This window comes from Talpa europaea, assembly GCF_964194135.1.
Source record: "Talpa europaea genome assembly, chromosome: X".
In the NCBI taxonomy this organism is placed as follows: domain Eukaryota; kingdom Metazoa; phylum Chordata; class Mammalia; order Eulipotyphla; family Talpidae; genus Talpa; species Talpa europaea.
The window spans coordinates 46,988,609-47,012,962 of record NC_140081.1 but is presented as its reverse complement, the minus strand read 5'-3'; the positions used below and the strand labels follow the sequence as shown (position 1 = coordinate 47,012,962).

At 38.7% G+C, this 24,354-nt stretch overlaps 1 protein-coding gene across 1 annotated transcript in view; it reads left to right on the top strand.

The window, feature by feature from the left end:
- The window catches only part of TEX11 (testis expressed 11), a gene marked incomplete at both ends in the record, with an annotated part of 405,993 nt that overhangs the window by 138,726 nt on the left and 242,913 nt on the right, over nt 1-24,354 (top strand). The window contains one exon of the mRNA XM_084259198.1: nt 12,551-12,636. Within this exon, the coding sequence (XP_084115324.1) occupies nt 12,551-12,636 (86 nt within the window). The remainder of the gene's footprint in view (nt 1-12,550; nt 12,637-24,354) is intronic.

Sequence of the window (24,354 nt, the reverse complement as noted above, 5' to 3'; positions counted from 1 at the left end):
TTTATCATGAATGGGTGTTGCACTTTGTCGAAAGCTTTCTCAGCATCTATTGATATTATCATATGGTTTTTATATTTCTTTTTGTTGATGTGTTGGATAACGTTGATTGATTTTCGGATGTTAAACCATCCTTGTGCCCCTGGAATGAATCCAACTTGGTCGTGGTGAATTATCGTATGGATACATTGTTGGATTCTGATAGCTAAAATTTTATTGAGGATTTTTGCATCAGTGTTCATTAGGGAGATTGGCCTGTAGTTTTCCTTTTTTGTGTTGTCCTTGTTCGGTTTTGGTATTAGTGTAATGTTGGCTTCATAGAACGTGTTTGGTATTGTCCCTTCCTTCTCAATTTTTTGGAAGAGTTTGTGAAGGATAGGCACTAATTCGTCTCTGAATGTTTGGTAGAATTCATTTGTAAATCCATCAGGTCCTGGGCTTTTGTTTTTGGGGAGGTTTTTGATTACCATTTCAATTTCGCTGCTTGTAATTGGTCTGTTTAGGTGTTCTATTTCTTCTTTATCTAGCTTTGGGTGATTGTAGAGTTGTAGGAATTTGTCCATCTCCTCTAGATTGTTAAACTTGTTTCCATATAACTGTTCATAGTAGTTACTGATTATTCTTTTGATTTCTGCTGTGTCCGTTGTGATTTCTCCTCTTTCATTGATGATCCTGTTTATTTGTGCTTTCTCCCTTTTTTCCTTTGTGAGCCTGGCTAGGGGTTTGTCTATTTTATTGATTTTTTCAAAGAACCAGCTCTTGGTTTCATTGATCTTTTGGATTGTTTTTTTAGTTTCAATTTCCTTTATTTCTGCTTTGGTTTTTATTATTTCTTTTCTTCTACTGGTTTTGGGGTTTTTTTGTTGTTCTTTTTCTAGATCTTTGAGCTTCGAGATTAGGTTGTTTCTTTGCGTTCTTTCTTGTTTCTTGATGTGAGCTTCTATTGCTATATATTTTCCTCTTATTACTGCTTTTGCTGCATCCCATACATTTAGGATATTGGTGTCCTCCTTGTCGTTCAATTCAAAAAATTTTTTAATTTCTTCTTTGATCTCCTCATTAGTCCAATGGTCTTCCAGTAGTGTGGTTTTTAATCTCCATGAGGTAGGAAAGTTCCTTGCCTTCTTTTTATGGTTTATTTCTAGTTTGATGCCTTCATGGTCAGAAAAGATGGTTGATATGATTTCAATCTTGGTGTATCTGTTGATGTTTGTCTTGTGCCCCAGTATGTGATCGATCCTGGAGAATGATCCGTGTGCGCTTGAGAAAAATGTGTACTCCGTTTTTTTGGGGTTTAGTGTTCTATAGATGTCTGTTAAGCCCAATTGCTCTAGGTCTTTATTTAGAGCTTTGGTTTCTTTACTTATTTTTTGTCTTGTTGATCTATCCATTGTTGATAGTGGTGTGTTGAAGTCTCCCACTACGTATGTGTTTTCTCTGATGTCTGTTTTCAGAGAGGACAACAGTTGTCTGATATATTTTGGTGCTCCTTCGTTTGGTGAGTATATGTTAATGAGTGTTATTTCTTCTTGAAGTATTGTCCCCTTGATCATAATGTAGTGACCATTGGGGTCTCTTTTTATCTTTTTGAGTTTGAAATCTGTTTTATCTGATATAAGTATAGCTGTTCCTGCTTTCTTTTTTGGTCAATTTGCTTGTAGGATTGTTTTCCATCCTTTAACTTTGAGCCTATTTTTATCTTTTGTAGCTAAATGTGTTTCCTGGAGACAGCAAAAGGTTGGGTTTTGTTTCTTAATCCAGGCTGCAACTCTGTGTCTTTTTATTGAAGAGTTTAGTCCATTTACATTTAGAGTTAATATTGATATGTTAACATCTGTATTTGCCATTGTGTTTGTCTTTCCTTTGATTTTATTTATTTATTCTTTTAATAACTTTTTTTTTTTTTGCCCTTCTTTCATTGTTATTCGTCGCTTTGAGGTTCTGGCTTTAGGACTCCTTGTAGTATTTTTTGGAGTGGGGGTTTAGTTGCAATGAAATTCCGGAGTTTCTCTTTGTCTGGGAAGGTCCATATTCTTTCTTCAAAGAGGAAGGAGAGCTTTGCGGGATAGAGTATTCTTGGTTGGCATCTGTTTTCTTGGAGTCTGTTGACTATGTCCCTCCACTCTCTCCTTGCCCGTAGTGTTTCTTCGGAGAAGTCTGATGTCAGCCTGATTGGTTTTCCTTTGAATGTTATCTGTTTCTTCCCTCTTGCCAGCTTCATTATTTTTTCCTTGTCCTGGATTCTTGGGAGCTTTACTATTATGTGTCTTGCTGTATTTTTCCTTTCGTCGTGGAAGTTTGGTGTTCTTCTTGCTTCTTGTATATCAATTTTCAGCTCCTTCTTCACATTTGGGAAGTTCTCTTCAATTATCTCTTTGAATATTTTCTCTGTTCCTACATCTCTCTCCTCTCCTTCTGGTATTCCTATAACTCTTATATTTCCTTTCCTCATGGAGTCAGATAGTTCCCGAAGTCTTTCTTCGTTCTTTTTCCTTCGTACTTCTCTTTCCTTTTCTGTTTTGGTTCTTTTTATTTCTGTGTCTTCAAGATTACTTATTCGTTCTTCCATTTCATCTATTCTGCTTTCATTGCTTTTCCCAGAATTCTTTAGTTCTTCCATTAATTCTTTGATCTCCTGCATTTCTTTTACTTCCCTCTTTAGGGACTCAATTTCTTTCTTCTGACCATTGTTTTCCCTCTCTAGGGACTCAATTGCATTCTTCTGATCGTTGATTATTTTTCCCTTATCATTGTTTTCCTTTATGACTTCTGTCAGTTTTTTAATCACGGCAATTTTAAATTCTCTTTCTGGAAGGCTCAGAAATTCTTCCAAGTTATTGTCGTTGCAATCTGGGGGCTGGCTTTCTTTTTGTGGTGTGCTTTTTCTCTGGAGAGTTGCTAGGTTGCGTGTGGTTCTTCTCCTCCCTACTGTCTGTTTTCTAATTTGCCGTATGCGTTGGGACACTGTGTTGTTGGGACTGGCCGGCATCTTGGGTGGGCCTCTCTGTTCCCCTCTGGTTCTTCCAGGAGTCATATGTCAGTTTCAAGCAGCCTTTACTGGAGAAAGGTCCCTGTTCTAAAATGCCGATGTGGGGACACACTCCCCTGTGCGCCTGGTCTGCCCCGGCGGTGGGTTCCTGCTCCCCTCTGGGCTTGGACTGCAGGCCAGAGGGGGTCTGGCGTGGGCGAACTTCCCCCGCTCACCTCTGGCTCCTGAGGAAGCCTTCTGCAGGTAGTCTTTACTGAAGAAATGTCCCTGTTCTAAAATGGTGATGTGTGACACACTCCCTGCGCTTCTGGTCTCAGGCACACTCTTCTGCGCGCCTGGTCTGCCCCGGCTGTGGGTGCTCGCTCTCCCTGTGGGCTCAGACTACTTGTTTGGAAGGGGCCCGGTGTGGGCTAACTCCCCAGCTGGCCACTAGCTCCTTCAGTAGCCTGTGCTGGGGTCAAGTCGCTAGGTGGCGCCAGAGATCTCTCCTAGAGCCCTTGGGGAGCTGATTTTCCACCCCGTGGGACAGGGAGCAGAGCGGGGATGGTAGGGTACACCTCAACGGCTTTGGGGTGCTGTGTCTGCCTTGTGCCCCACCGTCGTGGGGAACCCACGCCCCTAATTTCGTGCCCCGGGTCTCAGTTCCAAAGCCCTCAGTTCCAGGAAGCGGGCTGTAGCCCAGATCAGTGGCGCGGGAATGGTGCCTTTTGAATCCCGCTCCCCTGCCTGGGCGCCTTGTTCCTGCTCACTCAGGGAGGGCCTCCGCCCGGGTCTCAGTTCCAAAGCCCTCTGTTCCAGGACGCGGGCTGTCGCCCAGATCAGTGGCGCGGGAATGGCGCCTTTTGAATCCCGCTCCCCTGCCTGGGCACCTTGTTCCTGCTCACTCAGGGAGGGCCTCCGCCGTCTCCCCGCAAGCCTAGGTCGCAGGCGCGGGGACCTGGGCAGCTGCAATCCGAGTGCCGCTTTCGCGCAAGCTTACCGGGCGGCCAGGGCTGTGTGCTGGTGCTGGTCTCTTCCTGGGGGGCGGGGCTCTCTTTAATGGCGCCTGGAGCTCACCTCCGTGGCGGATCCTGCAGGGTTCGCCTCAGCTCCCGTTCACGGGGTGTGGTGGCTGAAATAGTTCCTTTCCACTCACAGTCCCACTTGCTGCGTCCGTTTTTCTTGTTGGCCGTTTTGGTTTGTTGTTTCCCTCCTCTCTGCTGGTCGGAGAGTGCCGCCTCTGTGGGCGGGGGAGGGGAGCAGGGTTCTGCGCTTCCCTCCCTTCTCGTCCTCTTTTATGGCAACTTTCTTCTTTGGGCAGTTTGCTGGAGTCGTCCGTTTATCTTCCGTGTCCCAGTTCTCACTGGGACCTGCCGCTTTTCCTCCCTATTAACTTTTTTTAATGGGAGATCTTACTCGCAGTGTTTCCTCGCCGCCATGTTGCTCCGCCCACTCCAATAATATTCATTTTTTGCAGCAGTATTTAATTGAAGTTTTTTTTTTAAAAAAAGATTTATTTATTTATTTATACAAGCACTGGGTATAGTCAGAAGTGTGGGAGGGTGAGAGAATTCACCAGGGCCAGATTGGGGAGCAGAGCAGGCAGAAGGACCGAAGTACACTGCTGAGGGGAGCAGCGGGTGGCAGGAGAGGTCTGCGCGCCATGTGGGACTCTCCTCTGAAGGCCAGGGAACAGCCGGGGATCGAATAAGCGCTGCAGAGGCTGCAGGCACCTTCGCAACCCAGCGCTCAACGGCTGTGCCACCGGGAAGGCCCTTAATTGATGTTTTAAAAAGCATCTACATTGTCTCATCTTGGCATTGTGTAGTAGGTATTAGGTTGAAGCTGTCATTGCTGGACCAGTAGATACAGAAGTGGCTGGAAGTTTTAGAGATCACACGGGTTGTGGTGCTCTCATTAGTTGCTTTCTGTTTGACCCATATACAATACACTCACTGATCTACTACCTCCTTTGGATTGTTTTTTTCACCATTGTACATTACTTACAAAATGAGATAATAGCACTCCTTGGAATGTTAGGAGCATATTTGTTGTTAAAACAACAGAAGCAGCATAAGTTTTATAGAAGCAGCGTAAGTTTAAGACATTATATAGGTTTTACATATACAGCATTGTAACTCAACATTTTTCAGGCAAAAGTGATAACCACTACACTATGGAAACAAACTCAGCATTTGTATATACTACAGTATGATCACCACCAAAAGTCTAGTTTCTCTCTCCTCTGTACAGTTGATCTCTTTTACCCAATTTACCTACCCATCCACTTTCCCCTCTGATAACAACCATTTTGTAGGAACATATATCTGAAATACTTTTCATGAATCTTAGTACTTAATATCCCATTGAAATATTTCATGAGGATATGAATTTTTATCTGATTTGTTCACTGATGTATCTCCAATGCCTAAAATATTAGCTAGTTATATAAGAGATGCTTAGTAAATATTATTTAATGTAAAATGAATGTGAATGGAGTAGTATTGACAGATTTTTTTTTGTTGTTATTACACTGTATGTTATAGGTCTTTTGAAAGATAATTTAGTATTTTGTAGCTTTGTTGCTATATATTTGTTACTTTTTATTTTCTTCCCTGGGAAGTAGCATTTAATAGAAGTACACGTGAAGGGATAGTGAGGCAGTGACAAATACTGAGGAAATTGAACACTCAGTACACTTTAATGTTAATCAAACATTTCATTTTCCATTTTTCTTTGTACAAATTAGTTGCAGGTCTCTTGGCAGCAAAGTGGGTGTGAGCTACATTTTTCCTGTATAGCTGCATAACTGGCTTGGCCCTGTGTGAACATACAAGGTTCTGGGCCATGTAATGAGTATAGCTATTTCTGCTAAAATGTGAAGAATGCATTTAAATACTTTGGGATTCTTGCCAGACCCATATTACCAAGACTTCTATTTATTTTAGATTCAAATGTACATAGCTCTGATGGGCTTAGGCATGCATATTGAACTTCTATTTTCTGAATGTACCTTAATTCAAAGGGAAATTTTTTGAAGCAGGGTAGGTCTTTACACATTACTACTAATTCTGTAGTTTAACTCAAGTAAAATTTATAAAGATGTGTAATCCTTTCAATGCATTGTTGGATTCAGTTTGCTAAGATTTTGGTGAGAATTTTTTGCCTTGTTCAAGGAAATTGATCTGTAGTTTTATTTTTTTGTGTTGTCTTTGTTTGTTGTTATGGTATCAGAGTAGCGTTGGCCTCATAAAATGTGTTTGGAAGTATTCCTTTTCTCTCAGTTTTTTTGAAGAGCTTGAGTAGGATAGGTTCATCTTTGAAAGATTGGTAGAACTCGTTTGTGAATCCATCTGGACCTGGAATTTTGATTTTGGGGGAGAGTTTTGATTATTGTTTCAGTTTTCTTGTTTGTAATTGGTTTGAGCTAGAAGGGATAATACTAAGTGAAATAAGCCAGTAGGAGAAAGATAAATACTGGAAGGTGGCATTAATATGTGTAATATAGAGCAACCAAACAAAGAGTCAGGTAAAGACCAGCTTTAAAACCAATTCTTTAAAACTGACCATAGATCTGAAGCATCCAGTGGGGAGTGGATGGGGTGAGAACAGGTTGGGAGAGAGCACAATGGACTATGGTGGAGGACTATGGGTATTTGGTGGTAGGTGCACTATGGTCACCACACCTGAAGAGATTAGACCCTGTACTTCCAAAATACTAACAAGGTTGTAAACCAGTGGTACTTCACTAATACCCCATTACAGGGGTATTATCTAATCCTAGTTAGGTAGCTTTTTTAAATTCCAAGGGAATATTTGGATAAAATTTAAGAATTTAAAATTTTTGTCTCTTATGTCATGCCCCAGGATTTTGAATAATACAGATTTATTAAGATCTGGCATTGATGCAGAATAACCCATAAAAGAATATTTTCCTAAGTTATTATTATTTTTTTAAATAATAAATTTTATTTTTATATTCCCCCATAAAACTGCACATGCCCCATTCTGACCCCAATCCCTCCCCTCCCGGCCCCACCCCCCAAAAAGTGTCTCTGGTTCATAGTTTTTTGTTGATTTTGATTTTCACTTTCTTATAGTTATTCATTTTCCTGGTCCCTTATTTAAGTTTTCTAGATTCCTGCTATGAGTGAGACCATCCGGTATTTTTCTTTTTCTTTTTGGCTTATTTCGCTGAGCATATCCCTTCCAGCGCCATCCATGTTGCTGCAAATGGCATGTGTTTATCTTCTTTGAATGCTGAGTAATATTCCATGGTATATATGTACCACATCTTCTTGATCCAGTCATCTATTTTTGGGCATTTGGGCTGTTTCCAAAGCTTAGCTATTGTAAATAGTGCTGCTATAAACATAGGGGTGCAGGTGTTCTTTGGAATTGATGTTTCTGTGTCCTTTGGGTAAATATCCTAAGGTATTATTGACATATTTTTTCCTAGTTTTATCTCAGTGGTAGTTAATATAAAGAAAACTTTCAGCTTTGTTAAAGAGTATCCATTAAACTAATTATTTCTAAATAAGTTTTATGACTAGGTAGTACTATGGCCACATTTGAGAACTTTAGAATTTTAAAAGTTGTGTTATTATTTATTTTTATTGAGATAATATTGGTTTACAATGCTGTATATGATTCAGAGTTATGGGATAACACCTCTTCGGATGGGCATTACTACACAACATCCCCCACAAAAGCACCCATAGTCATCCACCGTGGTTCATTGGGCCCCTTCCCCCTTTTTATCTCCAACCTCCTCTTAATTCTACGGTCAAATTTTTAAGTGTTTTTTTTTTTTTGTTGTTGTTGACACTTGCTTCTCTATATTTCCCATGTGAGTGAAGCCATCTGGTATTTATCTTTCTCCTTCTGACTTATTGTGCTGTGTATAATCACCTCCACTTCCATCCATGTTTGTTGTAAAGGGCAAGAATTAATCTTTTTTTTTTTATAAGTGGTAGTGTTCCATTGTGTATATATCTCACATCTTCTTGATCCACTCATCTTTCCTAGTACACTTAGGTTGCTTCCATATCTTGGCTATTGCAAATAGAGCTGCAGTGAACATAGGAGTGTATGTTTCCATTTGAATTAGTGTCTTTGCACTGTTTGGGTAGATGTCTAGGAGTGGAATTCCTAGATCATGTGGACTATATTTTAAATATTTTGAAAAACCTTCATATTGTTTTCCATAGGGGCTAGACCAGTCTGCATCCCTACCAGCAGTGTATGAGGGCTCTTTTTTTCTCCACATCCTTGTCAGCATTTGTTGTTTTTGGTCTTTTTGATAGGGACCATTCTTACAGATCTATTGTTTCCATATCTTGATATTGTAAAATGTGCTGCTATAAACATGGAAGTGCAGGTTTCCTTTCAAGTTAGTGTTTTTGTGTTTGGGAAGAATTCTAGCACCATTTGTTGAAGAAATTTTGCTTTCTTTAGTGTATACTTTTGGCTCCTTTGTTGTAGATTTACTGTCCCTATAAATGTGGATTTATTTCTGTAATTTCTATTTTTTGGTAGGGATTGCATTGAATCTGTATATTGCTTTGGGTAAAATGGCCGTCTTAACAATGTTAACCCTTCCAATCCATGAGCAGGACTATCTTTCTGTTTCTTTGAGTCTTATAATAGTGTCTTAGTTTTCATTTTACAAATTATTTACTTCTTTATTAAGTTTACTCCTAGGCATTTAATTCAGTAATACAGGGGATTATTTTCTTGATTTCTTTCTCTCCTAATTCATTGTTTGCATTTTGGAATGCAACTGATTTTTGTAGATTTTGTTTTGTAATTGTCACTTTACTGCACTGATTTATTGTTTCTAATAATTTCTTAAAGTCTTTAGGGTTTTCTATGTATAGTTTGTCTTGTGCACATACTGATACTTTTGCTTCTTTCTCAATTTGGTTTCCTTTTCTCTCTCTTGCCTGATTGCTTTAGATAAGTCTTATAATATTATGTTGAATAGTAGTGTTAAAGTGGACATCCTTGTTTTGTACCTGGTCAGTTTCATTTGCTAGTAGTTTTGCATTTGTTTTTATCAGGGATATTGGTCTGTAGTTTTGATTTTTTTTAAAAAGATATTTATTTATACAAGAACCAGATGCGCGGGAGGGTGAGAGGATTCACCAGAGACAGAGCGGGAGACAGAACAGGCAGACTGACAAAATACACTGCTGAGGGGTACAGTGGGCGAGACAGGAGAGGTCTGCCGCACCATGTGGGATTCTTGCTGGCCGGCCAGGATCGAACCCGTGCTGCAGAGGCTGCGGACAGCCTCACAGCTCAGTGCTCAACCTCCTGCACCACCAGGGAGGCCCCTGTAGTTTTGATTTTTTTGTGATATTCTTGTATGCTTTTAGTGTCAGAGTAACATTTACCTCAAAGATAGTGTTTAGAAGGATTCTCTTTTCCTCAGTTTTTTTGGTAGAGTTTGAGGATAGCTATTAATTTCTCTATGAAATTTTGGTAGAACTCACTATTGAAATCATCGGTTCCTGGTTTTTTTTTTTTTTTTAATAATGGTAGTGTCTTTTTTTTTAATTAAAGATTTATTTATTTATACAAGCACTGGGTACAGTCAGAAGTGTGGGTGGGTGAGAGAATTCACCAGAGCCAGAGCGGGGAGCAGAGCAGGCAGAAGGACTGAAGTACACTGCTGAGGGGAGCAGCGGGTGGCAGGAGAGGTCTGCGCGCCATGCGGGACCCTCCTCCAGTGGCCAGGGAGCAGCCGAGGATCGAACCGGTGCTGCAGAGGCTGTGGGCAGCTTCGCAACCCAGCGCTCAACCGCTGCGCCACCGGGGAGGCCCAGGTTCCTGGGTTTTGTTTTATGGGTGTCTTTTGATTATTGTTTCAGTTCCCTTAGTTTGTAATTTGTTCAGGTTTTCTATCCCTTCTTAGTAAGGTTGTATAGTTTTAACAATTTGTCTTTTTCTTTTAGATTATTCTACTTGGTGGCATATAGATGTTCATAGTAATCTCTTATGATCTTATGTATTTCTGAGTTGCCTGTTGGCACTACGCATTCATTTCTGATTCTATTTATCAACATTTTCTCTCTTCATTTTTTCAAATAACTAGTTTTTGCTTTTGTTGATCTTTTGAACTGTGATTTTATCTTCTATTTAATTTATATCTCCACTAGTTTTTGTTATTTTCTTCCTTTTACTGACATTTGGTTTTGTTTGTTCTTTTTGTAGGGCATTAAGGTGTAGTTTGATTATTTATTTGAACTCTTTCTAGTCTTTTGATGTATGCCTGTATTCCAGTTTACTCCCTTCCTTAGTACTGCTTTTGTTCTGTCCCAGAGATTCTTGTAGCTTATGTCATTTTTGTCTCCAGATATTTTTAAATTCTTACTTGATTTCCTCATTAACTCAGTAGTTATCTAGTAATATTCTGCTCCATTTCCCTGTATTGGAAGTTCTTCTTGCCTACCTTTTTTTGTTCTCGATATCTGATTTGAAATCATTGTGATCACAAAATATACTGGAAAGAATTTTTATCTTCATGATGTAAGCCTGATGTGGGAGTACCTTTATAGGTTACTTGATATTTTCCTCCTAACCACCTTCAGTATTCTTCCTTTATCTTGAATTCTTTGTAGTTTCACTATGTGTCTTGGTGGTGTTCTCATTATATTTAGATAACCATATGTTCTTTTAGTTTCATGGACTTGTTCCTTCCCCCAATGTTGTTAGTTTTCCTTTATTGTTTTGTTGAAAACTTCTCTTATTCCTTCTTTCTCACCCTTTTCTGGGATATCATTCTTATTTGTGTTGCCTTTCTTTATGGAGTCAGATAGTTTCTCAAAGTGTTTCTTTGTTATTTTTTCATATTTCTCTTTCTTTATCCGTCTTTGCCCTTTGCATATGAATTTATTTGCAATCACTTACTCAATCTTCCCTTAGATCAATTCTGCTTTTATACCTTTTTATAGAAAAGTTTTATCTCCTTTTCTGATCTATTTGTATCTCACGACTCTGTTATTTTCTTATTGAAAGTTTCAGTTCCTATTCTGTGTTTGGTTTATTTCTCATGTCATTCATTTATTTTCTCATTTTTTGGTATCTCTTAATTAGCATTTAGTGTTTGCTTGTGTCACTTTGACTTGCTTTTCTGCATTGTCTTAAATTTCTTTGAATTTCTTCATCATGGTAACTTTGTTCTTTATATCTGATTAGAAGATAAAATCTTCCATGTCTTTGTGATAGGATTCTGGAGAGCTGTTCTGTCCTTGTGATGATGTATTCCTTTAAAATCTCAAGGTACCATGTGCTTCATTTTTCCATCTGTACATTTTAGAGATTTGCACTAGTTCTGCCTTTCCAACAAGTGGCACTGATCTTGCATCTGTTGAGTTAGGGGTTGGGGAGGCCCAGGGAGAGGTCCGGTCTCTGGTTGAAATGTGGTTGGGAGGGGTGACTGTGTCATGTTTGTGGTACCACCAGTATCCCTCCTATCTGGGGTTCCAGACTCTAGTGTCTGTAATCTATGCTGTCAATGTACTTCATGAGGGTCAGTATCAATCCTGGAGTTGGGGGAGGGAGGACAGCCCAGCTCACTGTCCTTTCTCTTTTCAATGGGGAACCAACCTGCTCAGAGTACCCCAGCTCCTTCACACATATTTCCCCTCAGTCACATGTGTGTGCCTTCATATTGCTCAGCTGTCGCCTCCCAACTGACAGACATTTATTTAGCATTTCAGTTTGGGTGTCAGCCTCCTTTCCTCAGACTACAGCCTCCAGGCTTTTCTCCTCATCCACTTGTTTAATGAAGCATGAGGCTCTTCAGTGTAGTCTGTGTGGATCTCTGATATCAAAGAGGTTCTCCAGTTTTGTCCCAGATCTTGAGACTCTGATTGCTGCATCAGTCTGATTAATTTTTAGGTTATTAAGTTGTATTAATTTTGAAAAAAAATCATTCACCTTTCTCCCCTCAATGGTGATTTTTTCCTTGTCTTTAACTAATTCCTTTTTCTGGATCTGGCAACCTACAGAAGTATTTTAGTCTGTTCTTTTATAGGGTACTGATTAGGTTTCCCATTTGCTGTTACAAAGGATCATTCAAGTTCTATTAGTAATATATTGCATTTCTTTTTCCATATATAGTTAATGTCCTAACCTGAATGTTTTATATGTCACCTTCATATAAATTGAGATGTTTTGTTAAAGAAGAGGCTATTTTGATGTACATAATGCTTTAAGTGTGTCTTAAAGACCCTGAACTGGTATGATTTTTTAAAAAGATTTATTTTGTTTATTTATATATACAAGAGCTGGGGTGTGGTCCATAGGTGTGGGAGTGGGGTTGAGAGGATTCACCAGAGACAGAGTGGGGAGCAGAACAGGCGGATTGGCTGAAATACACTGCTAAGGATATCAGCGGGCGAGAGAGGAGAGGTCTGCTGTGCCATGTGATTCCTGCCTGGGGATCGAACTTGTGCTACAGTGGCTTCATAGTGCTGAGACTTAACCCTTTGTGCCACTGGGGAGGCCCTGGTATGATTTTTTTTTAACATAAAGGAAATCATGAATCTGATGTTCGTTTGTTTTTTAATATTGCAGACTGAATATCTTCATATTCTATGTTACAACTTTGGAATAGAAACCCACAAGCAGAATAAATATGAAGAATGTTCTTTCTGGCTTAGGTAAGATAAGCAAAAATAATGAGTGTAAATTCAGGAATATTATCATAGCATTCAGTTAAAAATGTATTTCAGATTGACTTTTGGCATTTTAAAAATTCTCTGACATCAAAAACCAACATGCTAAATTTATTTATTTTCACATGTATTGTTTATTATTCTTACAGGTTGCCAATGTATAAAGATGTCATTCTATTCTTTCTTTTTTCTAGGAAATTTTATGAGTTTCTATTCACTCAATAATAATAACTAATTTATAAAAACATTTGCCACTTATAAGCTCTTAGTGACTGTGTATCATGTGGCTACTTCAGTATCCCAGAGTTGAATGGTGATAATCCTTTTTTTTTTAATATTGTGTTTTTATTAAGGTAATATCGGTTTACAACACTGTTAACCAATGTAAATGGCATAGTTTCAAATGCATTCATTCTTAATACAGTATCAGAATGTGTTCTCCCCCCCAATTCTTCTTTTGTGTCTCTATCAAGAAAATTAAATTTAAAAATAATTTTGCTTTGGTATATATTGCTGTGTGTCAACCCCAGAGTATAAGGGTAGGTGGATGGGAGTATAATCAGCTAAAATTAGTAGTCTTAAGTGAATTTTGATATTTTAGTATCAGTCCAGTGTGTATATATTTAGCACTTAGTGTATGCTCAATGCTCTGCTAAGATTTGTGTTGTTTTATTGAATCTGGTATTAGAAAGTGGGTAGTACAAAGTTGAAGCATCTATATGCAAGAACCCTTTCCCTGAATACCTAAGCCAAGTACAGATTTTGACACAAATAGATACTCAATAATTGTTATTTAAATGAATACATGTGAAAAATGTGTTTTTCTGGATATGTCACACAAGTTGCTTTGAATATCAGGGGATTATGGAGTAGAATATATCAAATTAATTGACTAAATATTTCCTTTTTTTGAGTACAAGGTTAGTTCTATTTATTTGGAGATATTCCCATGATTAATCTATTGTGAAAATTACATTTACTATTAATAATATAATTAAAAATATGGTCATTAAGAGTATAGTACTCAAAGATGTATCACTAACAAAATATTTATGTAAATAACGTTTATGTAAGTGACTTTTTAGAGCCTAAAGATTGTTCAAACTTTCTGTAAAGAACTATGCACAACAGAAGATGCTTATAGAGTCATAGGGTTATATTCATATTTCAATATAGAATGATTCACACAAGTTGATATGCCTGAAATTTTTTTTATAAATCATATTTTAATATGTTGATTTATTTTATAAACCAAGAGAGTTAATTTGTTTAGGATAGTTTTTATAGCAGGTTTCTTCTAACTAAAATAAGCAACATTTTAATGAAGTGTGAATGATAAATGAGTTCTTTTCCAGGTTTTGACAATATTTGGGGGTAGAGCACTCACAAAGTTTATGGCATCAACCTATCAAAAGACTAGTATGCCTTGTAGATAGGAATGAAAGGTCAGTGCTGATGCCATGGGTGGTTTTTCGAAGTTTAAGACTGTGGAGTTCAGCTTGAAGTTTATGCCAAGAATGAGGATGCATTAGGAGTCATAAGTATAAATATTTCCTAGGAACTGATCATAAGAATAAGCTGTGGCTTGAAGTAGCATTACTTATAGGCGATTTTCACATATGCCTTGGAGTGTTGATTTCCTTATCTGTCATAATTTTTATGAAATGTTGCAGAAAGAAAATATGATGGTAACTGGACATTCCATATCATAAGAAAATTATAAGATTTTTACTTTATTTTTATGAATACATTTTGACCCACAATAATACTTTTATCAAAAAATACAATAACAAATTTATAGAGCACCACTATATTTGAGTCTTTTGTGCTCTTGTTACTAGAATGAAATTGGGGAAAACAGGACAAACTTGAGTTTTGGCCCTAGTTATTATATATTATTGTAATCTCTTTGCCTGATTTTTTCCTCACATCAGTTAGGGATATAAAAATAACTTGGTGAAACAATGATGTAAACTAAGGGTATTTCAATGAAAATTTTAAATAAGAAAAAAAACTTGGTGAAGTGTTTTCTAATATCTTGAAAAAAGATATTTTTTAAGTGTTTTAAAAGAGACAAAATTATTATTACTGTTATTAACAATAGGACTTTTAGCACAGTGGATCATTTTTCTAGTATGATCTACTCAGTCAAAATTTAAGTCACCTGTGACATTAAGTGAGATTGTTAATATTGTGATAACTACTTTTTAGAATTCTTGTAGAGCTTAAATATAATGATATTAAGTGCCTGGGAAATAGAAACGGCTTAATAAGTGGTAGCTGCTGCTTGTATCTCTAAGTGATATATTTGCTATTTACTGCAAATGGACAATCATGTGGCCACTCCACTAATTATTTCTAAAATTTTTCAGTGAAATAAAATACTGATTGCTTGTTGACTTCCCAGGTAAAAATGTCATAAAGACAACCACCCATGTTGTCTATCATATACTGCCAATCTTGGAACAATTTTTCTTCATAGTTTAATTATCTATGAATTGGGAAAACTGTTGGGAGCAATTGGCTATACAGACAGAAATGAATCGCAGCTAATTAAGCACCCTTCACTGTAAATTTTATACCAGAAGGATGTATGGAAAGTGAGTTTATTTTCTTTTTTTTAAAAAAAATTTTGGACAATGTATGATTTCTCCCCCCGCCCAAGGTGTGGTTACCATAGTTCTCCCACCACCAAAGGACCCATAGTCCATCACCATATTCTCTTGTGCTCTTCTTGCCCGTTCCCTGTTTTCACCCCTGCCCATCCTTCCTCCCAACTCCATGGAGGCATCATATCTATGGTCAGCATTCAAGGTTTGTCTGTGACTCTTTGCTTGTTTTTTCTATATTCCATGTATAATTGAAGACTTCTGATATTTATCTTTTTCCTTTTGGGTTATTTAACTTAGCATCAGTCCTTCCAGCTCCATCCATGTTGCTGCAAATGATATGAATTTATATTTTGTAACCACTGAGTAGTATTCCATTGTGTATATAAACCTAATCTTCTTGATCTATTCATCTGTTTTGGGACATTTAGGTCATTTCCATATTTTGGCTATTGTAAATAGTGATGTAATGAACATAGGAGTGCAGGTTTCCTTTATTTTTTAAGATTTATTTTATTTGTGCATATAAGAGCTGGGAAATAGGCCAGAAGAGGGGCAGGTGAGAGGATTCACCAGAGACAGAGTGGGGAGCAGAACAGGCTGATTGAATGAAATATACTGCTGAGGGTAGCAGCAGGCGAGACAGGAGAGGTTTGCTGCACCATGTGGGTAGCTCCCTGGCTGGGGATCGAACTCGTGCTGCAGAGGCTGCTGATAGCTTCATAGTGCTGAGACTTAACCCTTTGTGCCACCAGGGAGGTCCAGGTTTCCTTTTGAATTAGTGTTTTTGTGTCCTTTGGGTAGCTTCCTAGGAGTGGAATCGCTGGGTCATATAGCAAATCCATTTCCAGTGTTTGAGTAATCTCCACACAGATTTCCATAGTGACTGGACTAGTTTAAATTCCCACCAGCAGTGCAAGAGGGTATCTTTTTCTCCACATCCTTATCATCACTTATTGTTTCCAGTTGTTTTTTTTTTTTTTTTTTTTTTTTTAGTATGGGCCATTCTTACTGGTGTAAGGTAGTGTCTCATTGTGATTTTTATTTGCGTTTCCTTGATGATAAGTGATGGTGAGCATTTTTTTCATATGCCTATTGGTCATTTGCTTCTCTTCTTTGGAGAAGTGTCTATATAGCTCTTTTGCTCATTATTTGATTGGGTGTTTAATTTGTTTTTGTTCAGTTGTGTGAGCTTTCCTTAGATCTTTGATATCAGCCCCTTATCAGATGGATGGGGTGCAAATATTTTCTCTCATTTAGTAGGGTATCTCTTCATTTTTGCCACTGTCTCTTTTGCTGTACAGAAATTTTTAGTTTGCTATAATCCCAGCTATTTATATTCTGCTTTGTTTTTCTTGCGTGTGGAGATGAGGTCTCAAAGGTGTTTTGGGAGTTTATGTTATGGAGATTTTTGCCTATGTTTTTTTTTCTATATATTCTATGGTTTCAGGTATTACATCCAAGTCTTATTCATTTTGAGTTGATTTTTGTGCATGGTGGAAGAGAGTAGTCTAGTTTCATTCTTTTGCAAGTGGCAGTCCAGTTTTCACAGCACCATTTGTTGGAGAGAGTTTTCTTGTTCCAGTGTATAGTCTTTGCTCATTTGTCATAGATTAGTTCACCATATATGTGTGTCTTTATTTCTGGGCTTTCGATTCTATTCCACGGGTCTGTATGTCTTGTTTTTGTTCCAATACCATGCTGTTTTTATTATTATGAGTTTGTAGTATAGTTTGAGGTCTGGAAGTGTAGTACCCCATTCTTCCCCTTTTTAGTCAGGTGATTTTTGGCTATTCAGAGTCTTATGTGATTCCATATGAATTTCAGCAATATTTATTCCATTTCTTTGGAGAATGCCACTGAAACTTTTATGGAAGTGCACTGAATTTTTTTGAGGAGTTCCATACATAATATCATCTGCAATTAATAATAGCTTTTTCTCTTTTTCTCTCTTTGGATTCCTTTTATGTCTTTCTCTTTTATTTATTTATTTATTTATTTATTTAGTAATATATTTTATTTTTATATTCCCCATACAATTGCAATACCCCCATTGTGACCCCAATCCCTCCCCTCCCACCCCCCCCCAACCCCCAAAAAGTGTCTCTGGTTCATAGTATTTTGTTGATTTTGATTTTCACTTTCTTATAGTTATTCATTTTCCTGATCCCTTATTTAAGTTTTCTAGATTCCTGCTATGAGTGAGACCATCCGGTATTTTTCTTTTTCTTTCTGGCTTATTTCGCTGAGCATGATCCCTTCCAGCGCCATCCATATTGCTGCAAATTGCATGTGTTCATCTTTTTTGAATGCTGAGTAATATTCCATGGTATATATGTACCACATCTTCTTGATCCAGTCATCTATTTTTGGGCATTTGGGTTGTTTCCAAAGCTTAGCTATTGTAAATACTGCTGCTATAAACATCGGGGTGCAGGTGTTCTTTGGAATGGATGTTTCTGTGTCCTTTGGGTAAATCCCTAGGAGTGGAATTGCTGGATCATATGGAAGCTCTATGTTCAGGAGGTGCAGAAATCTCCACACAGCTCTCCATAATGGTTGGACCAGTTTGCACTCCCACCAACAGTGCAGAAGAGTTCCTTTTTCTCCACACACGCCAACATTTGTTGTTGCTAGTTTTTTTAATATGTGCCATTCTCACTGGTGTAAGATGGTATCTCATGGTAGTTTTGATTTGCATTTCCCTGATTACAAGTGATGTTGAACATTTTTTCATATGTCTGTTGGCCATTTGCATTTCCTCTTCAGAGAAGTTTCTTTTTAGCTCTTCTGCCCATGATTTGACTGGATTATTTTCTTTGTTGTTGTTGAGTCTCACCAGCTCTTTGCAGATTTTTGTGATCAGTCCTTCATCATTAGTGTTGTGTGCAAAAATGTTCTCCCAGTTGGTGGGGTTTCTCTTTGTTTTTGTTATTGTCTCTTTTGTTGTGCAGAAGCTCTTTAATTTGATGTAGTCCCAGCTGTTTATCTTTGCCTTCACTATCACTGCTTTGGGTGATGTGTCTGTAAAGATGTCTTTCGGAGCAACATGGCGGCGAGGAGACGCTGCGAGTAAGATCTCCCATTAAAAAAAGTTAATAGGGAGGAAAAGCGGCAGGTCCCAGTGAGAACTGGGACATGGAAGATAAACGGACGACTCCAGCAAACTGCCCAAAGAAGAAAGTTGCCATAAAAGAGGACGAGAAGGGAGGGAAGCGCAGAACCCTGCTCCCCTCCCCCGCACACAGAGGCGGCACTCTCCGACCCGCAGAGAGGAGGGAAACAACAAACCAAAACGGCCAACAAGAAAAACGGACGCAGCAAGTGGGACTGTGAGTGGAAAGGAACTATTTCAGCCACCACACCCCGTGAACGGGAGCTGAGGCGAACCCTGCAGGATCCACCTCGGAGGTGAGCTCCAGGCGCCATTAAAGAGAGCCCAGCCCCCCAGGAGGAGACCAGCACCAGCACACAGCCCCAGCCGCCCGGTAAGCTTGCTCCAGACCGGATCGCAGCTGCCCAGGTCCCCGCGCCTGCGACCTAGGCTTGCGGGGAGACCGCCGAGGCCCTCCCTGAGTGAGCAGGGACAAGGCGCCCAGGCAGGGAAGCGGGATTCAAAAGGCGCCATTCCCGCGCCACTGATCTGGGCTACAGCCCGCGTCCTGGAACTGAGGGCTTTGGAACTGAGACCCGGGGCACGAAATTAGGGGCGTGGGTTCCCCACGACGGTGGGGCACAAGGCAGACACAGCACCCCAAAGCCGTTGAGGTGTACCCTACCATCCCCGCTCTGCTCCCTGTCCCATGGGGTGGAAAATCAGCTCCCCAAGGGCTCTAGGATAGATCTCGGGCGCCACCTAGCGACTTGACCCCAGCACAGGCTACTGAAGGAGCTAGTGGCCAGCTGGGGAGTTAGCCCACACCGGGCCCCTTCCAAACAAGTAGTCTGAGCCCACAGGGAGAGCGAGCACCCACAGCCGGGGCAGACCAGGCGCGCAGAAGAGTGTGCCTGAGACCAGAAGCGCAGGGAGTGTGTCACACATCACCATTTTAGAACAGGGACATTTCTTCAGTAAAGACTACCTGCAGAAGGCTTCCTCAGGAGCCAGAGGTGAGCGGGGGAAGTTCGCCCACGCCAGACCCCCTCTGGCCTGCAGTCCAAGCCCAGAGGGGAGCAGGAACCCACCGCCGGGGCAGACCAGGCGCACAGGGGAGTGTGTCCCCACATCGGCATTTTAGAACAGGGACCTTTCTCCAGTAAAGGCTGCTTGAAACTGACATATGACTCCTGGAAGAACCAGAGGGGAACAGAGAGGCCCACCCAAGATGCCGGCCAGTCCCAACAACACAGTGTCCCAACGCATACGGCAAATTAGAAAACAGACAGTAGGGAGGAGAAGAACCACACGCAACCTAGCAACTCTCCAGAGAAAAAGCACACCACAAAAAGAAAGCCAGCCCCCAGATTGCAACGACAATAACTTGGAAGAATTTCTGAGCCTTCCAGAAAGAGAATTTAAAATTGCCGTGATTAAAAAACTGACAGAAGTCATAAAGGAAAACAATGATAAGGGAAAAATAATCAACGATCAGAAGAATGCAATTGAGTCCCTAGAGAGGGAAAACAATGGTCAGAAGAAAGAAATTGAGTCCCTAAAGAGGGAAGTAAAAGAAATGCAGGAGATCAAAGAATTAATGGAAGAACTAAAGAATTCTGGGAAAAGCAATGAAAGCAGAATAGATGAAATGGAAGAACGAATAAGTAATCTTGAAGACACAGAAATAAAAAGAACCAAAACAGAAAAGGAAAGAGAAGTACGAAGGAAAAAGAACGAAGAAAGACTTCGGGAACTATCTGACTCCATGAGGAAAGGAAATATAAGAGTTATAGGAATACCAGAAGGAGAGGAGAGAGATGTAGGAACAGAGAAAATATTCAAAGAGATAATTGAAGAGAACTTCCCAAATGTGAAGAAGGAGCTGAAAATTGATATACAAGAAGCAAGAAGAACACCAAACTTCCACGACGAAAGGAAAAATACAGCAAGACACATAATAGTAAAGCTCCCAAGAATCCAGGACAAGGAAAAAATAATGAAGCTGGCAAGAGGGAAGAAACAGATAACATTCAAAGGAAAACCAATCAGGCTGACATCAGACTTCTCCGAAGAAACACTACGGGCAAGGAGAGAGTGGAGGGACATAGTCAACAGACTCCAAGAAAACAGATGCCAACCAAGAATACTCTATCCCGCAAAGCTCTCCTTCCTCTTTGAAGAAAGAATATGGACCTTCCCAGACAAACAGAAACTCCGGAATTTCATTGCAACTAAACCCCCACTCCAAAAAATACTACAAGGAGTCCTAAAGCCAGAACCTCAGAGCGACGAATAACAATGAAAGAAGGCCAAAACAAAAAGTTATTAAAAGAATAAATAAATAAAATCAAAGGAAAGACAAACACAATGGCAAATACAGATGTTAACATATCAATATTAACTCTAAATGTAAATGGACTAAACTCTTCAATAAAAAGACACAGAGTTGCAGCCTGGATTAAGAAACAAAACCCAACCTTTTGCTGTCTCCAGGAAACACATTTAGCTACAAAAGATAAAAATAGGCTCAAAGTTAAAGGATGGAAAACAATCCTACAAGCAAATGGACCAAAAAAGAAAGCAGGAACAGCTATACTTATATCAGATAAAACAGATTTCAAACTCAAAAAGATAAAAAGAGACCCCAATGGTCACTACATTATGATCAAGGGGACAATACTTCAAGAAGAAATAACACTCATTAACATATACTCACCAAACGAAGGAGCACCAAAATATATCAGACAACTGTTGTCCTCTCTGAAAACAGACATCAGAGAAAACACATACGTAGTGGGAGACTTCAACACACCACTATCAACAATGGATAGATCAACAAGACAAAAAATAAGTAAAGAAACCAAAGCTCTAAATAAAGACCTAGAGCAATTGGGCTTAACAGACATCTATAGAACACTAAACCCCCAAAAAACGGAGTACACATTTTTCTCAAGCGCACACGGATCATTCTCCAGGATCGATCACATACTGGGGCACAAGACAAACATCAACAGATACACCAAGATTGAAATCATATCAACCATCTTTTCTGACCATGAAGGCATCAAACTAGAAATAAACCATAAAAAGAAGGCAAGGAACTTTCCTACCTCATGGAGATTAAAAACCACACTACTGGAAGACCATTGGACTAATGAGGAGATCAAAGAAGAAATTAAAAAATTTTTTGAATTGAACGACAAGGAGGACACCAATATCCTAAATGTATGGGATGCAGCAAAAGCAGTAATAAGAGGAAAATATATAGCAATAGAAGCTCACATCAAGAAACAAGAAAGAACGCAAAGAAACAACCTAATCTCGAAGCTCAAAGATCTAGAAAAAGAACAACAAAAAAACCCCAAAACCAGTAGAAGAAAAGAAATAATAAAAACCAAAGCAGAAATAAAGGAAATTGAAACTGTAAAGATGTCTTTGATGTGCAAATCATGTAGTGTTTCGCCTATATTTCTTTCTATATATTTTATGGTTTCAGGTCTTATGTCTAGTTCTTTAATCCATTTTGAGTTGATTTTTGTGTATGGTGTGAGGTGCTGGTCAAGCTTCATTCTTTGGCATGTAGCGACCCAGTTTTCCCAGCACCATTTATTGAACAAACTTTCTTTGCTCCAATGCATATTCTTTGCTCCTTTGTCAAAGATTAGTTGACCATAAATCTGTGGGTTTATTTCTGGATTTTCTATTCGATTCCATTGGTCTGTATGTCTGTTCTTGTTCCAATACCATGCAGTTTTGATGATTATGGCTTTGTAGTATAGTTTGAAGTCTGGGAGTCTGATGCCTCCATTCCCTTCTTTTTTTTTCAGGAGAGCTTTGGCTATTCGGGGTTTTTTGTGATTCCATATGAATTTCATCAATAATTGTTCTATTTCTTTGAAGAATGACATTGAAATTTTGATTGGAATAGCATTGAATCTGTATATTGCTTTTGGAAGGATGGCCATTTTAATAATGTTTATTCTTCCAATCCATGAGCAGGGGATGTCTCTCCATTTCTTTGTGTCTTCTTCTATTTCTTTTAACAGTGTTTTATAGTTTTCTTTGTATAGGTCCTTTACCTCTTTTGTTAGATTTATTCCCAAATATTTGATTTTTTTTGTTTCAATAACAAAAGGGATGGTCTTTTTGATTTCTTCTTCTTCAGATTTATTGTTTGTGTATAGGAAGGCTACTGACTTTTGCGTGTTGATTTTGTATCCTGCCACTTTACTGAACTGATTGATGAGTTGAATTAGCTTTTCTGTGGAGTTTTTGGGGTTCTCTATGTATAATATCATATCGTCTGCAAATAGTGATAGTTTGACTTCTTCTTTTCCTATTTGGATTCCTTGGATGTCTTTCTCTTGTCTTATTGCCCTGGCTAGGACTTCCAGTATTATATTGAAAAGCAATGGTGAGAGTGGACATCCTTGTCTTGTTCCAGATCTTAATGGAATTGCTTTCAGCTTTTCACCATTGAGAATGATACTGGCTGTTGGCTTGTCATAGATGGCCTTTATGATGTTGAGGTATGTTCCTTGTATCCCAAGAATTTCAAGGGCTTTTATCATGAATGGGTGTTGCACTTTGTCGAAAGCTTTCTCAGCATCTATTGATATTATCATATGGTTTTTATATTTCTTTTTGTTGATGTGTTGGATAACGTTGATTGATTTTCGGATGTTAAACCATCCTTGTGCCCCTGGAATGAATCCAACTTGGTCGTGGTGAATTATCTTATGGATACATTGTTGGATTCTGATAGCTAAAATTTTATTGAGGATTTTTGCATCAGTGTTCATTAGGGAGATTGGCCTGTAGTTTTCCTTTTTTGTGTTGTCCTTGTTCGATTTTGGTATTAGTGTAATGTTGGCTTCATAAAACGTGTTTGGTATTGTCCCTTCCTTCTCAATTTTTTGGAAGAGTTTGTGAAGGATAGGCACTAATTCGTCTCTGAATGTTTGGTAGAATTCATTTGTAAATCCATCAGGTCCTGGGCTTTTGTTTTTGGGGAGGTTTTTTATTACCATTTCAATTTCGCTAATTGTAATTGGTCTGTTTAGGTGTTCTATTTCTTCTTTATCTAGCTTTGGGTGATTGTAGAGTTGTAGGAATTTGTCCATCTCCTCTAGATTGTTGAACTTGTTTCCATATAACTGTTCATAGTAGTTACTGATTATTCTTTTGATTTCTGCTGTGTCCGTTGTGATTTCTCCTCTTTCATTGATGATCCTGTTTATTTGTGCTTTCTCCCTTTTTTCCTTTGTGAGCCTGGCTAGGGGTTTGTCTATTTTATTGATTTTTTCAAAGAACCAGCTCTTGGTTTCATTGATCTTTTGGATTGTTTTTTTAGTTTCAATTTCATTTATTTCTGCTTTGGTTTTTATTATTTCTTTTCTTCTACTGGTTTTGGGGTTTTTTTGTTGTTCTTTTTCTAGATCTTTGAGCTTCGAGATTAGGTTGTTTCTTTGCGTTCTTTCTTGTTTCTTGATGTGAGCTTCTATTGCTATATATTTTCCTCTTATTACTGCTTTTGCTGCATCCCATACATTTAGGATATTGGTGTCCTCCTTGTCGTTCAATTCAAAAAATTTTTTAATTTCTTCTTTGATCTCCTCATTAGTCCAATGGTCTTCCAGTAGTGTGGTTTTTAATCTCCATGAGGTAGGAAAGTTCCTTGCCTTCTTTTTATGGTTTATTTCTAGTTTGATGCCTTCATGGTCAGAAAAGATGGTTGATATGATTTCAATCTTGGTGTATCTGTTGATGTTTGTCTTGTGCCCCAGTATGTGATCGATCCTGGAGAATGATCCGTGTGCGCTTGAGAAAAATGTGTACTCCGTTTTTTTGGGGTTTAGTGTTCTATAGATGTCTGTTAAGCCCAATTGCTCTAGGTCTTTATTTAGAGCTTTGGTTTCTTTACTTATTTTTTTGTCTTGTTGATCTATCCATTGTTGATAGTGGTGTGTTGAAGTCTCCCACTACGTATGTGTTTTC